The 15,194-nt window shown below is 48.0% G+C and overlaps 1 protein-coding gene across 10 annotated transcripts in view; it reads left to right on the top strand.

Annotated features, from left to right (window-relative positions):
• The window catches only part of CEP250 (centrosomal protein 250), a 50,242-nt gene extending 39,285 nt beyond the window's left edge, over positions 1 to 10,957 (top strand). For 5 of the 10 annotated variants that reach the window (XM_081291263.1, XM_081291262.1, XM_081291260.1 and 2 more), the window contains 6 exons: positions 45 to 2,642; positions 5,624 to 5,737; positions 5,920 to 6,075; positions 6,588 to 6,689; positions 7,535 to 7,597; positions 8,986 to 10,956. In XM_081291263.1, the coding sequence (XP_081147389.1) occupies positions 45 to 2,642; positions 5,624 to 5,737; positions 5,920 to 6,075; positions 6,588 to 6,689; positions 7,535 to 7,597; positions 8,986 to 9,249 (3,297 nt within the window). In that variant the 3' untranslated portion in view covers positions 9,250 to 10,956. Of the gene's footprint in view, positions 1 to 44; positions 2,643 to 5,623; positions 5,738 to 5,919; positions 6,076 to 6,587; positions 6,690 to 7,534; positions 7,598 to 8,985 lie in introns of all 10 variants that reach the window. The other 5 variants (XM_081291268.1, XM_081291265.1, XM_081291266.1 and 2 more) reach the window with 2 other exon arrangements.
• Positions 10,958 to 15,194: the final 4,237 nt, after the last annotated feature.

Raw genomic sequence — 15,194 nt, 5'->3', positions numbered from 1 at the left:
GGGAAAGTCCAGTGCCTAAAGTGGTTTTGCCTCTTGTTTTCCAGAGTGAGCGAGAGTTACTTCAGGCAGCCAAAGAGAACTTAACAACCCAGGTTGAACATCTGCAAGCATGTGTCACAGAAGCCAGGGCTCAGGCAAGTGCTGCTGGGGTCCTAGAAGAAGACCTAAGAACGGCTCGCTCTGCACTGAAACTGAAAAACGAAGAGGTGGAGAGTGAGCGGGAGAGAGCCCAGGCTCTACAAGAGCAGGGCGAGCTGAAGTTGGCCCAAGGGAAGGCTTTACAGGAAAATTTGGCTCTGCTGGCCCAGACTCTATCTGAAAGAGAAGGAGAGGTAGAGACTTTGCAGGGAGAAATCCAGGAACTGGAGAAGCAGCGGGAAATGCAGAAGGCAGCTCTAGAATTGCTGTCTCTGGACCTGAAGAAGAGGAACCAAGAGGTGGATCTGCAACAAGAACAGATTCAGGAGCTGGAGAAATGTAGGTCTGTCTTAGAGCACCTGCCCATGGCTGTCCAGGAGCGAGAACAGAAGCTGACTGTGCAGAGGGAGCAAATCAAAGAGCTCGAGAAGGATCGGGAGACTCAGAGGAACATTTTGGAGCATCAACTTCTGGAACTTGAGAAGAAAGCCCAAGTGATTGAGTCCCAGAGAGGACAGATTCAGGATCTGAAAAAGCAGTTGATGACTCTGGAATGCCTGGCTCTGGAGCTAGAGGAAAGTCATCACAAAGTGGAGGGCCAGCAGAAGGTGATTGAGGAACTGGAGGGCCAGAGAGAAACACAGAGGGTGGCTCTGACCCACCTGACTCTGGACCTGGAAGAAAGAAGTCAGGAGCTGCAGGCACAAAGCAGTCAGATACAGGAGCTGGAGAGCCACAGCACCTTTCTGGCAAGAGAGCTACAGGAAAGGGACGAGGAAGTGAAGTCCCAGCACCAACAAATAGAAGAGCTGCAGAGGCAGAAAGAGCATCTCACTCAGGACCTTGAGAAAAGGGACCAGGAGCTGATGTTGCAGAAGGAGAGAATTCAGGTTCTGGAAGACCAGAGGATGCTGCAGACCAAGATCCTAGAGGAGGACCTGGAACAGATCAAGCTGTCCTTGAGAGAGCGTGGCCAGGAGCTGGCCTCCCAGAGGCAGCTGATGCAGGAGCGGGCAGAGGAGGGGAAGAGCCCTAGTAAAGCACAGCGTGGGAGCCTGGAGCACATGAAGCTGATCCTGCGTGATAAGGAGAAGGAGGTGGAATGCCAGCTGGAGCATATCCAGGAACTTCAGGAGCATAAGGACCAGCTGGAGCAGCAGCTCCAGGGCCTGCACAGGAAGGTGGGTGACACCAGCCTGCTCCTGACCCAGCGAGAGCAGGAGATAGTAATCCTGCAGCAGCACCTTCAGGAAACCAAGGAACAAGGGGAGCTGAAAGAGCAGGCACTTCAGGGTCACCTGGAAGAGGTCCAAAGAGCCCTGGCCCAAAGGGACCAAGATCTCGAGGCCCTGCGGCAAGATCAGCGGCAGGCCCTGGCCCAGGAGGAGGAGAAGGCAAGTGCCCTCCAGGCTGCTCTGGAGCAGGCCCATGTGACGCTGAAGGAGTGCCAAGGAGAGCTGGAGGAGCACAGGGAGCAGGTGAGAAGGCTCCAGGAAGAGCTGGCAGTGGAGGGACGGCAGGTTCAGGCACTGGAGGAGGTTTTAGGAGACCTGAGGGCCGAGTCTCTGGAGCAGGAGAAGGCTCTGCTGGCCCTTCAGCAACAATGTGCTGAGCAGGCACAGGAGCACGAGGCAGAGGCCAGAGCTCTGCAGGACAGTTGGCTGCAGGCAGAGGCCACACTCAAGGAGCGAGACCAGGAGCTGGAGGCTCTGCTGGCAGAAAGCCAGTCTTCCAGGGATCAGGAAGCCGCTGCACTGGGCCAGGCAGAGGCTCTGCAGGAAGCCCTGAGCAAGGCCCAGTCTGCCCTGAAGGAAAAAGAACAGCATCTCCTTGAGCAGGCAGAATTGAGCCGTGGTCTGGAGGCCAGCACTGCCACCTTGCAAACTGCACTGGGCACCTGTCAGACACATGCCCAGCAGCTGGAAAAGGCCCTGAGGATGCGAGAAGCCGAGATTCAAGACCAGGATCTTCGACACCAGGAGGATGTGAAGCAACTTCAGCAGGCACTTGCCCACAGGGATGAAGAGCTAAGGCAGCAGAAGGAACAGGGGCAGCTGTTGGAGAAGTCTTTGGCACAAAGCAATCGAGAGAATAGGATCCAAGAGAAGCAGAGTCTTGGGCAAGAAGAAGAGATGTGGAGCCTGCGTGAGAATCTAAAAGAACTAAAGCTGATTCTAGCCCAAAAGGAAGAGGAGATTCAGGAACTGAGAGAAGCCCAGCAAAGGATGAATCTGGAGGCCTCTCCCTGCCTCCACAAAGCCTCCTCAGTGGAAGAGCCATCTCCAAAATTGAATTCTTTAGCACCTGTGCTGCAGCAGGACTTGGAGCGACTACAGATGGTCCTGAGGCAGACAGAAGCCAGGGAGATTGAGTGGAGGGAGAAGGCCCGAGACTTGGCGATGTCCCTGGCCCAGAGCAAGGCTAGTGTCAACAGTCTGCAGGAGGTAGCCATGTTTCTACAAGCCTCTGTTCTGGAGCGGGAATCACAACAGCAGAGATTGCAGGTAAGTGCCTCAGGGGAAGCGAGAGTCAGACAGAACCCGTCCATCTGAGCTTGAGGGCTGCTTGCCACCCTGGGCCTTGTGGCACTCAGTAAGTATAAGAAGCTGAGATCATGAGTACCTCAACATGAGCTAGTCTATGACACACACAGTCCCTGCTTTTGGAGCGGGACTAGTAAATAGAGAGCTGTGCTGCAGTGTGCTTCATGCCTAATGAGGGCACTCTTGTTCCAGGCAGGCTGGAAGGATGCCCAACCTTTCCTTCAAGTATGTCCCAAAAGGCTTCCTGCTAAAAGTGGATGAGATCTGCAGCTGGGGTTATGGCTCAGTGTGGAGCGCTTGCCTGGCATGTGTGAGGCGCTGGGTTCAATTCTCAGTGCTGCATCTAAATAAATAAATAAAAATGAAAGTCCTCAACAACTAAAAAAAAATATCTGAAGGGACCAGTCAGGAGCTAGCCAAGCACTGGTGGGGGCGGGGGCTTTCTAAGGAAGAGGAAAAAGGAGAAAGAACACGGAGGTGTAGGAGGTTCTGGTTGTCTGGAAGTTAGAGGGGCTGTTGGCAAGAGAAGAGAGGACAGCAGAGACCACAGCATTCAGGGCTTAGAAGTATGGACCTGTCAGCAAGACGCTAAGGACCTGGGTTAGTAGTGGGAAGCACCTGAAGAGCAGGAAAATGACACCATCAGAGATACAGTTCAGGACAATCTCTCAGGCTGCCGTGTGCAGTAACAGCAGATCTGGGGAGACCAGCTAGGAGATTAGTAGAGGTCCAGGGGAGTGGTGGAGACCTAAGATGGTGTGAGTGGAAACAGGTGCTCACAGGTGTTCTGCAATTGACTGACCAAGAGGTGGGAGGAGTAAGAAAGGACAGAAAAAAAAGTCAAAGGCAACACTAGGTTTCTTCCCACTAAGATGAAGAAAAGCAGGTATGAGGAAGAGGAGTGGAATGAGGAGGACCTGCGGGATATGCAAGGGGAGCTGTCCAGAGGGCGGCTCAGTGAAGTGGTCTGAAGTTGAGACTGAGACTGGGTTAGGGATGGAGAATTTGGAGTTATCAGGAGTTAGGAACAAGTGGGCTCTGGTAGGTGTAATGTAATGTAAGTGACAAAGGAAGTGGGTTTCAAATAGGATTTGTGGGGCATAACATTTAACCTCAGGTTTACATGTCATGCTTTAAGTCATCTTTATACCCCTAACACTGAGCACAAAACCTGCACAGAGTGAACAATTTTTCAGGAAAGCTAGGTTGATAGCTGACAACAGAGGAACATTGTTGCTTTTGTCAAGAGAAATTCAGTCCATTTTTTTCATGGAAATTGACTCTACATCCTCATTCCTTAACTAATCCCCATAGGATCCCCCTTACTCATCTCAAACACACAGTCCCACAAGAACTTGCCTTCTGGGAACTCACAAAATTGTAAAATGGCAATATATAGGGAATTATATTTATGAACTTTGGAGTCAAGTTCCTGCAATATAGGTGAAATACTGCTCAAATTCATTGACTGTGTGGCCCTGGGTAAGTGTCTTCATTTCCCTGACTCTGGGATTTCTTATTAACAAGATAGGGAATTTAAAATAAATAAATAAATAAGGAATGATAGTATGGAGTAAGACAATACCTACCGAGTGCTTGGGAAGAAAAAACTCAGTAAAACTTCTTTTCCTATTTGTAGGTCCATTCTCACAGGCCCAGCACGTAACTGGGCCTGAGGGTACTTGCTAGCCATGCTCTTGGGATACTGAGTATTATTCACTTAGTGCATTACTTAGGTCAAGGTACTTTTATCTATTCCCCCTTCTAAACACTCAAAGACATTTTTAGATATAACACTTCATTGGAATAGTGCCATCTCCCTCCCTCTTCCTTCCTTCCTTTTTTTTTTAATTATATTTTTTTAGTTGTAGATGGACAGACTACTTTTATCTATTTATTTTTATGTGGTGCTGAGGATCAAACCCAGTTCCTCACACGTGCTCAGCAAGTGCTCTACCACTGAGCCACAACCCCGGCCCCCTTCCTTCCTTTTTATACTGAGGTTTGAACCCAAGGATGCTCTACCACTGAGCTACACCCCGGCCCTTTTTATTTGGAAGCAAGATCTTGCCAAGTTGCTGAAGCTGGCCTAGAACTTGGCAGTTATCTTGCCTCAGCCTCCTAAGTCATTGGGATTACACATCACCATGCCCAGCAATAGTGCACTGTTTCTCTTTCACGACCCTGAAAAGGTGGAACTTTTAGCTCTTTTTAAAGTTGAGAAATGGTAGTTAGGTTAACTTGTCCAAAGTCATACGACTGGTAACTGGCCAAGGGGGGTTAGATCTGACAGTCTGACTCTTAGAGCTGAGGTTATTTACATCAGGGTCAGCTCTTCCTCTCTCACTTACAGCCTGTGCCACCACGCATGTATGCTCATTCCCTTTTGTGAATCTTTTTTCTTGACTGTTTTTTATGAAACACCAGGTGCTGAGAAACTATCTAGTATTAGGTTTCCAGTTTCCCCATTCATCCAAAGGGATTTAACCTCAAGGGTGTGATCCTTGTTTTATAGAGCATATAGTCATTTTATATATGAGGAATTTGGGCTTGGAATGATCTCAAATCTTGACCTGAGTCATACAACCAATAAGTGGTGACATCACATCCAGCTCTGTATGACTCCAGGAGTCCTTGCTGTTTCTAGAACACATCAGTGCCCCAAGTTGTTGCTTGGCTTCATGGGAGACCTGAAATAAGATGGCAGCTCTGGTCCTAGCTCACGTTCAGGCTCTCCAGGAATCCTTGGGAAGATCCTTCTTCACTCTGTTTCTTCATCTGGAAAATGAGGGGTCTAGACTAGAATCACTCAGAGGCTCCAAGAAAACTAAAACTATACCCTGGTGAAGAAGTCAAACGGGTTTTATAAAGACAGAGACTATGGTGAGTCTGGATATGAGACAGGCGTGGTGTGATATTTGTCTTATACCTCCATATCCCAGGCAGAGCTGGACCTTACCAGACAGGCTCTGGAGGAGGAGCGACTACACAGCCCACACTCAACCAGCAGAGTGGAGCAGGAGCCCAGAGCAGAGCAGAGCGAACAGCCCGGAGAGGTAAGCTGAGGGCTGGTGGGAACCAATGGTCAAAAGAGGGAGCTTCTGTCAGGCTTGTTCCTCTTCCTTACAAATTGGGTCCCTTTAAGCCCAGACCTGCTTAATTGGTACATTTGCTCTTGGTCTGTTCCCCCAACTATTTGTGGGGCTGCCCAGGTGAGATTCACAAGCCTTCCCCACAGGCCTCAGGAATGGAGGCTGAGCCTAATTCTGGAATGGAGCAGCAACAGTCGTGGAGACAAAGGCTTGAAAACCTTCAGCAAGCGGTGGCCCGACTGGAAATTGATCGGAGCAGGCTGCAGCGCCACAACGTCCAGCTGCGGACCACCTTGGAGCAGGTCAGTCAGTGACTTCTGCCGTCCTCAGCTCCTCCTCTGTGGTTGGGTACACATGCATCTCTACTTCTCATGGAGCTCCCAAAGCAAGGGTTGGTAAACTACAGCCTGTGAGCCCAACCGAGCCCACCACCTGCTTCTGAGATAGTTTGATTGGGACACAGCCATGCATTGTCTGTGGCCTTGTCCACTACATCAGAGGAGCTGAATAGTTGTGACAGAACTAGAACGGCCCACAAAGCCTAAAATACTTGCCACAGAAAAAGTTTGCTGACCTTTGAGCCAAAGACCTGAGAAGTAGCCTCCTCCTCCTGCCTCAGGAGCACTTCTTTGCACTCAGGGTTGCCCTAGCACATGCTTTTCCCTGCTCAGGAGTCTCACTGCCCATGGTTGCTGTCCGTTTACACTCATCAGGACATCAGGTCTCTGTGAGCATTGTCCCTTATGCTGCTGTGGGCCCCTGCACATACTCTGGCCCCAAGCCAAGACCTGGTCTGACATTCACATCTTGGCAGGTGGAGCGAGAACGGAGGAAGCTGAAAAGGGATTCCATGCGCACATCTCGGGCAGAGGCCCCGGAGATCGGTGATGCCTCAGCCTCATCACCCACACAGAAGGTGCACCTATTTTCTTCACCTGCACCCTCAGCCACCACAAACTTGGCCCTCTACATTGCATATCCCAGGCACCCTCAGGTGGGAAGGTGGCCACTCCAGCCAATTCAGAGAGCCCCTCCTGACGGTTTTGCCGAACTGGGCACAGCTCAGGCTCTCCTTGCCTTAGAAGGAGGCCCAACACCAGTGGGTTGGGGGAGGCAAGTGTAGTGATCCTGCATTCTGAGGAGCTCAGATCTGCCCACTCCCAGACCAGTACGAGCAGGGCTATAGTCACACTGGCACAGGATGTTGTATGGTACTTCCCAACCCCCAATGTGCCTGGATGCTTGAACACAATTCTCTTAGACCTCCTTGCAGTACAAGGTTAAGATCCATGGTATTTGCTAGGAACAGAGTCACTTTTTTGGATAAGGTATTTGGAAAAGATTCTCCCTAAATTATCACTCTTTAGTTGAGGTATTGCAGCCTGGCAAGGAGGGACTGTTTCTGGTGAGCATCTCTAGCTCTCCCAGCTCTGGGCACTATGTCTGTCTCCTTTTCATCCTTAGTTCACAGCAAAGGACTGGGCACAGAGCAGATGTTTGGCATGCTTCTGTTAAATAAAAGTGCCAAGCCTTTCAACCATCAGGTCTCTGTGAGCATTGTCCCTTATGCTGCTGTGGGCCTGCCTGGGCCTCTCCTTGCCCTGGGATATGGTACCCCATAGAGATCTAGGGTTAGGTTTAGGCACTTCTGGCCCACAGCCCTTGCTCATGTCCCAAGACTGTGATGAGGTAGCCAAAGAATACCTGTAGAAACCCCAGAGTGGAAGGTCCATTCCAACCAGATGGGTGTATCTTCCTTAGGATGGAAGAAGAGGACAGAGCGGTTCCTCAGATGCCAAGTATATAGCTGACCTGCAGAAAGAGGTATGTTCTAGAAGAATCCGTTTTGTAAGTCACACACTTAAATGACAAGGTATCAGTGTCTACTGTGTGCTTGGCCTTTTGAGTACCTCCAACAGGGAGAGGGGAAGTAGTTCCAGCCTTCAGAGAACTTCAGTCTCCCTGGGAGGCAAGAGGAGCGCTGCCCCAACTCCACCTGCCATGTACTTAGGGTGGGAATAGAACAAAGAGCATGTTCCAGACCAATCTCCATTTTCATATTTGGAAAGAAAGAGGAAAAAAAAGAGGCCTGAGGAGCAAAGATTCTAAAACAGAATAGAGTGTGGAAAACTAGGCTGGCCCCCTGTACCTTAGCTGCACCCTTACAGGCTGGACTATTGCCAGCACTCCAGGCAGAGGAACATTGTGCATAGGTCAAGCCAAGGCTCACTCTCTCTCAATGCCCAGGAGTAATAAGAAGTATGGAATTTTTATTTCTGGCCTGTATCAGAAATCAATAGTTACTACTGGTAGGGCCTGACTCTGTAGCTAGACTCCAGCTGTTTCTTTGAATTCTGTTGAACTTACACAAAGCAATACTGAGACGGCCCTGGCAGAGTGAGATAAGAGGTACTTCTGGGTTGTAGTATTTAAGGGGGCACTCACTTTTGACCTGGAGCACCTCTTTAGATTTGCACCCCAGGCCTCACCCTAGTCCTGTACCACCCTGAGATCCCTGTAGCTTCACCTCCTTGCTTGTCTCATTAGACCCATCTGAAAAAATGAAAGGATTAGCCAGTGATTCTCAACCATGGCTGCGCATTAGGATCACCTGGGGAGCTTTGAAAAATTACCAATACCTGGCCCCACTCCAATCTAATTAAGTCAGAATATTTTTTAAAATATTCCAGAAGGCCTAGTGCACACCTATAATCCCAGCAACTCAAGAGGCTTAGGCCGGAGGACTGCAAAAATAAATAAATAAAAAGGGCTGGGGGATGTAGCTCAGTGGTAAAGTGCCCATGAGTTCAATCCCCAGTACCAAAAAAGGAAAAGAAAACCTTCCAAAGGGACACGATGGGACATTCTGCAGTGTGAAAATGTTTTGTGTCTTTGGGATAGTGGTTACATGTAGGTTATGTCATTATCAGACTCATCAAATTATACATTTAAAGTCAGTAAAGCTGATTTAAATTCAGTAAAGCTGGTGAACAGTTTTGTTGTTTTGAAGCTCCCTATTTGCATCATTGGGGCAGTCAGGGTTGTGAATTAGTGGATTCTCTGAGTCCTTGTCCCAGACACCCTAAACCCTGATTCTGAGGTTCATGTGTGTAAATGAATGCTAGGCCAAGAGCCACAAGAGCACAGAGCAGACAAGATGGACAGCTGCAGGGCCCTCAACTGCTCTCCCTCTTGGTTTTCCTGCCCACCAGGTGGCCGTGCTACGAGCCCAGCTGGCTTTGGAACGGAAGCAGAGGCAGGACTACATCGCCCGCTCTGTGCAGACCAGCCGTGAGCTAGCAGGCCTACACCACAGCTTGTCCCACTCTCTTCTTGCTGTGGCACAGGCCCCTGAAGCTACTGTCCTAGAGGCTGAGACCCGCAAGCTGGATGAGTCCCTTACCCAAAGTCTGACATCTCCAGGGCCAGTCCTGCTATACCCCAGCCCCAGCACTACCCACACCACCCCCAGGTAGCAGCCACAGCTAGAGCAGGATACAGGCCAGCTTGATGGCATATGGACAGATGACCATAGTGGCTATAGGTTTGCCAAAGGAAAGATCTGCTCTGTTATCCAGCCTGGCTGTCCCAGATTACCTGGCATTCCCAGGAAGAAGATAGAGAACCACAAGGCTGGAGAGGGCCCCAGCTTACGTGGGAATGAGGCAGATCACATTTGCCTGATAACTTAGACTCACCCAAGGAGTGCCTTGTCCTGGCCAAGGGGCAGCTACTGGCTTACAGCCAGAAGAAACCAGAATAGCCCACACTAGGTCTTCAACAATGACGACAGTGTGTGGGTGTTCTTGTCCATGTTGTGAGCATTCTGTGCATTAACTTCAGGGAGGTTTTGTTTCCCTATTGTCTGCAATTTATTTTCCCAACACCTCACCTCCTCTCTTGCCTTTCCCTTCAACAATAAACCTAGCCTCTGCATTAGTCCTCTGCTGCTATCTCCACTTGTGTAACTGGGCAGCAGCTGCACATCAAGGGAATTTGGGAAGAATTTGCTAATTCCTGCAAGTAACATGAACTTCCTGCATGTCATGCTCTCTGATCAGGGTTATATACACAAGACAAAAGTCCCTATCCACACAGAGCCTGGAGTCCAATTGATGAGAACAGACTAATACTTGAAACAAGTCAGAGGCAGCTCTATGTACTGACTAGAAGTACATGGGGACTGAGGGAGGGAGGCATGAACTGGCCCTTCAGGAAAGATCAAGAGATGGGGTGCTGCTAAGTTCATCAGTGAGAAGACTGATCTGGCTATAGCAGAGGGTGGGGGCCAAGGTTGGAAGAGGGTAGATTATAGAGGGCTTCCACTTCCAACTCTTGGGCAATGAGGAACCACCAAATGTTTTTAATATAAAATAAGTTCTGGGTTTCAAAAACACTGGGTTAATATGTGGCTACAGTCAGATTCTCTAGAGCTGAGAAGCTCCATCTGGCCTTGTTCCCCATGACACATGGTTATCTGCATGAATGGCTGTGAGGTGTACCTTCCTGGGCATATCAACTGGAACTGACTCTGGTCCCCTTCCTCTAACTATGCATCAAGCCAGTTCAGAGGATGGACTGTGGCAGAAGTTGTCACATTGACTGAGCCTGATGGACACAGTCTAGACTAAACCTAGCTCACAGGCACAAGACCTATTGTTGGCAACTGCCTACATCATTCACACAGCCCAGAAGTGGGACACCTGGTTCCTTCTGCAGAGACAGGACATAGCCAAGCACAGCTCCCCACATTCACCCTCCTGCCTCTTCATCCTTGGTTATCCCAAATACTTGAGATCCTCACGTTCCCACCACAGCACAGGATTGGCTTAGAAGGGTGTCAGGGTCTGGCTGTGGCCTAGGGATCCACTAGAATAGTTCTTTCTTATCTGAAATCAAGCTTGGTACCTGTGGAGAGGAGCACAAATTACTGACCACTCATCCCAAGGTCCCAGTATAGAATGTACTGTACCCCATTGGAGAGGGAGACCCAAAAGAGAAAGAGGTCAAGGAGAGGGTGCAGCCCAGAGTCCAGGACTGAAGACCCTCCACCAGCCTCTGGAGACAAGGTAGCCTCCAGATCCTCGGAGGCTTTAGGACCCATCTGAAGTGCTGACCAAGCCTGCCATGTTGAGCAGCAGCACATAAAATTAAAAATAAAGTTATTGTTGTCCACTTTTAACTAAAAAAGAATTTTTTTTTTTCTTAAGCAGGAACATGGGGCGGGGAGGGGCTGGGATTGTGGCTCAGTGGTAGAGCACTCACCTAGCACGTGCAAGGCCCTGGGTTTGATCCTCAGCACCACATAAAAATAAATAAAATATAGGTATTAGGCTGGGGTTGTGGCTCAGTGGTAGCACACTTGCCTAGCATGTGTGACGTACTGGGTTCAATTCTCAGCATCACATACAAATAAATAAAATAAAGGTCCATCAACAACTAAAAAATATTTTTAAAAATAATTTTAAAATAATAAAGGTATTGTGTCCAACTAAAAAATATATATATTTTTTTAACATCAGCCACGGGGTAAGCACTGAGGCATCTACCGAGCCTCAAAGCCCCCATTAAAGACCGCATTCTTTTTTTTCCCTTTGGACAAAGCAAATAGTAAGTGGCAGGCTGGGCCAGGCACTGGGAACATCGGGGAGCTGTGGTCACAGAGTTTCACATCCCACTGCACTGTTGGCCTTCATCTCTCCTCAGCCTTCCACAAACACCTCCTTCCAACACTACCTCTTGCCTGTCTGTCCACCTGTTAAGTCCTGAAGGGTGCTCTGCCTGGAGACTGAGGAGAGATGGGTGAGGTGACATTTAACGTATCCTGTGTCTGCCCTGGGTTGATACCCAATAGAGTCCTTCATGCTAGCCCAGTTATATCAGGGGCTCATCACCCAAATCACATGTGAGTTCCTGCATGTCTGTTTTGTCCCAAGTCTCTTCACCTTGACATTCGCCAAAGGCCCAGTTTAGGAAAGAGGGCTTGGCAGCCAAGTGTGATGGGAACAGCAATAAGAAAGGGCAAGAACAGGAACTGAAGCTGGTATGTACATCTTTCTGAGAAGGCCACCATCAATTCCCAGTGAGGATTGTCAAGCAGGAGGTAGAGGGGCAGGGGCGGGGGGGGAGAAAAGTCTTAGAATAAAAAATAAAAAGGGTTGGGGATATAGCTCAGTGGTAGAGCATATAAGCCTTGGGCTCAATCCCAGCATTAAAAATAAATATATAAATAAGCTAATTAATTAATATAGAAATTGAGTTCCTAATGATATTTCCAGTTTGAATTTAACATCACAGAGTTTTTATTTTACCTAACTGGTTCTGTATTTGGTTCCTAGTAGTATTAGTATATTTATTTAACTTATGACATTTATTCTATGGTTTCAAAAAATAATACCAATGATATATTAAACTTTGAGTGAAGTTTAAGGTTTTTTGTTTTGTTTTGAAGTATAGCTAAGTTTACTATAAGAGAAGTAAATTAACACCCTCAATGGAAAGGGTAGGTCATGAAGAGGACAGTGACAACATTCGAAAACTCCCCTTTGTTCCCTAATTTTTATCTGGATCTTAGAGAAGTTTCTAGAGAGTCCTACCAAAGTACAACTTCTCAACTTTTGACTGACCATAGAATTGCCTCGGATATTTAAGTTCCTATTGCACATGATTTTACTCACAGATACTTGAGTAAAACCTAAGGGGGTTAGTTTTGGGGGGTTTTGTTTGTTTGTTTTGTTTTTTGTTTCTGTACTGGGAATTGAACCCAAGAGCACTTAACCACTGAGTCACATCCCCAGACTTTTTATATTTTATTTGCTGAGGCTGGCTTTAAACTAACAATCTTCCTGTCTCAGTCTCCCCAGGCTCTGGGATTACAGGTGTATTCCACTTCATCTGGCTAGATCTTTTAATTCTAGAGACTGGGAAATCTGAGATCAAGGTGTCTACGTATCAGGTGTCTGGTGACAGTCCTTGTATAGTTCTTTTTATCCTTTAATATCCTGTAAAGGATGCCCTGTAAGAGAACTTGAAATAGTCCTTTTTCTGGTGGTTATTTTATCAATTTGATACACAGTTAGATTCTATTGATTTGTTTTCAGATTTATCTGGTTTTCATTAATTTTGGTTTTTGATAATATATAGTATGAGTCACATGATGATACATTTGCTGTTGAGAATCAGTTATAGAACATAGCCCTTTAATGACACTAGGAATTCAGTGAGAGAAATAAACTAGGGTTTTATTGAGTAGCAGAGTGATCTCCATTGTGTCCACTTGAAGTTAAGTCCCTCTCTGACCCTCCAAGGTCTCTTTGGCTACCTGTCTGCTTCCTGGGGCTTCAGTAGAGCCATCTCATCTGTAGACAGCAACCTTCCCCTCACACTGCAACTTAATGATGACATCGTTTTCTTTGGGGAACTTTCTCATGATGTCATAGCACAGATATTTATCATCCCAGTAGTGGGTCCATCTATTGTGATGGTCTACTCCAAAGCCAAACAAGGACACCTGGGAGATGGGATAAAACAGGAGATGCCCATGGGTAACAGGCTGGATCCTGTCCTGCCCCCATGCACACTTGCCACTCCTTCAGCAAACACACTCAACACCCAGTGTGCAGCCACCTCTTGGGGCTGGGAGGAGGAAGGAGTTCACTCATCCAGGAGGATAAACTCTGAATACTCAGAGGAACCCTGGAGCCCAGAAAAGAGTAAGTATCAGCTAGCTTTTTCCCAACATGTTGAGGAAAGAGGATTCCCTCCAGATACAGAAGAACATTCCAGGCATGCGAGAAAGCATAATGCAGGTGGTGTCATTAGGGGACCCCAAAGTGCCCAGTGTTGGAGTTTGGGACAGAGGAAGCCATAGGTCAGATCATGCATGGTCTTTCTTGAAAGCCAGGCAGAAAACTTAAGGTTAAACAGAGGAATGAAGGTCTTGAGTTCCAGAAGATGTCTTACCTGGTCACAGGTATGCAAGGCATACATCAGAGCCACAAACCCCAACGATGGATACTGACCATAGTTTTCCAGCCAATTTTCCTGGATATACTTAAGGAAGGAGATGCTGATAATCAGAACCTGAGGAAGGTAGAAGAGAGTGCTGACCTGAAGTCTGTCCATGGCCACCCATGTTCCTCCTTCTCTCCCTTTTTCCTTCCTGGGTCGCTCACCTTGTCTTTGGTTACATCAGTGAAATGGACTATCCGAAATCTAGAAAAGGATTAGGTCAGTCATTTGACACAGCAGCCCCCAGGATCAAGTAGGCCTTGGGGGACCCCAACATTCAGCAAGGATCTTTTTGAAGTTCCCGTCACTACAATACAATGGCCATCCCTTCTGACATACCCAGGGTTTCTTGGCTTCCAGGAGAGTGTATAGTCACGTAGCACAGTCATCATCCATCTCAGACCAGATGAATTCAATGGAAGCAGCAGCTGGGGTTCAGGGCTCTCAGTGCTGGCAATCTCAGGCTGCATAATACGTAAGGTGGTGGTATTCCCCACATCCGTCTCAAAGCCTTGGACAGGGGCTTTGTTCATCCTGGAAAGAAGGGGCAGGATGTTTATTTAGAGAAGGAAAAGGGTTTGGCTTAGCCTTTCAGGTTTCCACCTCTTACCCTGTACCTACCTGAGTACCACATCATGTTGGTTAATCCTGAAGCCAAGACCAGAACCTAGTAAGGACCTTGAGTTTCCTACCACTGCACAGGTCTGGCATCCAGACTTCAAATGGTCCAAGGAATGTGCGGGAAAAACATTAGTTAACTGCATACTCTTAACATTCTTCTGTGACCTGACTCTCTGGAGTCCCTAGAGCATAGAAAGGGGGAATTTAGGGGCTTAGTCCAGGCTCCAGCTACCTGTAGAAAAAAGTTATGAGTCTATGCCATGAGGCACAGATGACCGCTAGCCCCTGTTGGGGGGCGGTACTGAAAGAGACCAAGAGTATGCACTGACCAGCCACAATCCCAGAGCATCATAGGACATGGAATTTTCTGACATCAGGGGCTCTATTCCCTTTTCAAAGTGTCTGTCAAACCAGTCAGACTCTCCAGGTATGTAGAGGCAGGCAGAGCACTCACGGACTTTAGATAAGCAGCTGCACTTTCTGGAAATATTTCTGGAACAGCGGCAGATCCTTAAACGTAAGTTGTCCATAACATCTAGGCTGACCTTCTGGTTCAGGAAAGAAGCCATCATCCACAATGAAAGCATAAAGAGAGCTGTCAGACACAGAGTCCAGTATCGAACCTTCATCTCTGGTTCCAATGGAAGTCCCTAGCAGACAGCAGATTGGCTCTGATACCTGGCACAGGAAAAGAGGAGGGCCTGGGGCCAAAGACATCCCTGGTGTCACTCATGCTGATAGTTTCATCCCATTGCCAAATCTTCCATATCACACCACCCAACACTTGATT

This window comes from Spermophilus citellus, assembly GCF_964194105.1.
Source record: "Spermophilus citellus genome assembly, chromosome: 4".
Classification (NCBI taxonomy): Eukaryota; Metazoa; Chordata; class Mammalia; order Rodentia; family Sciuridae; genus Spermophilus; species Spermophilus citellus.
This window is presented reverse-complemented; position numbering and strand designations above follow the sequence as displayed.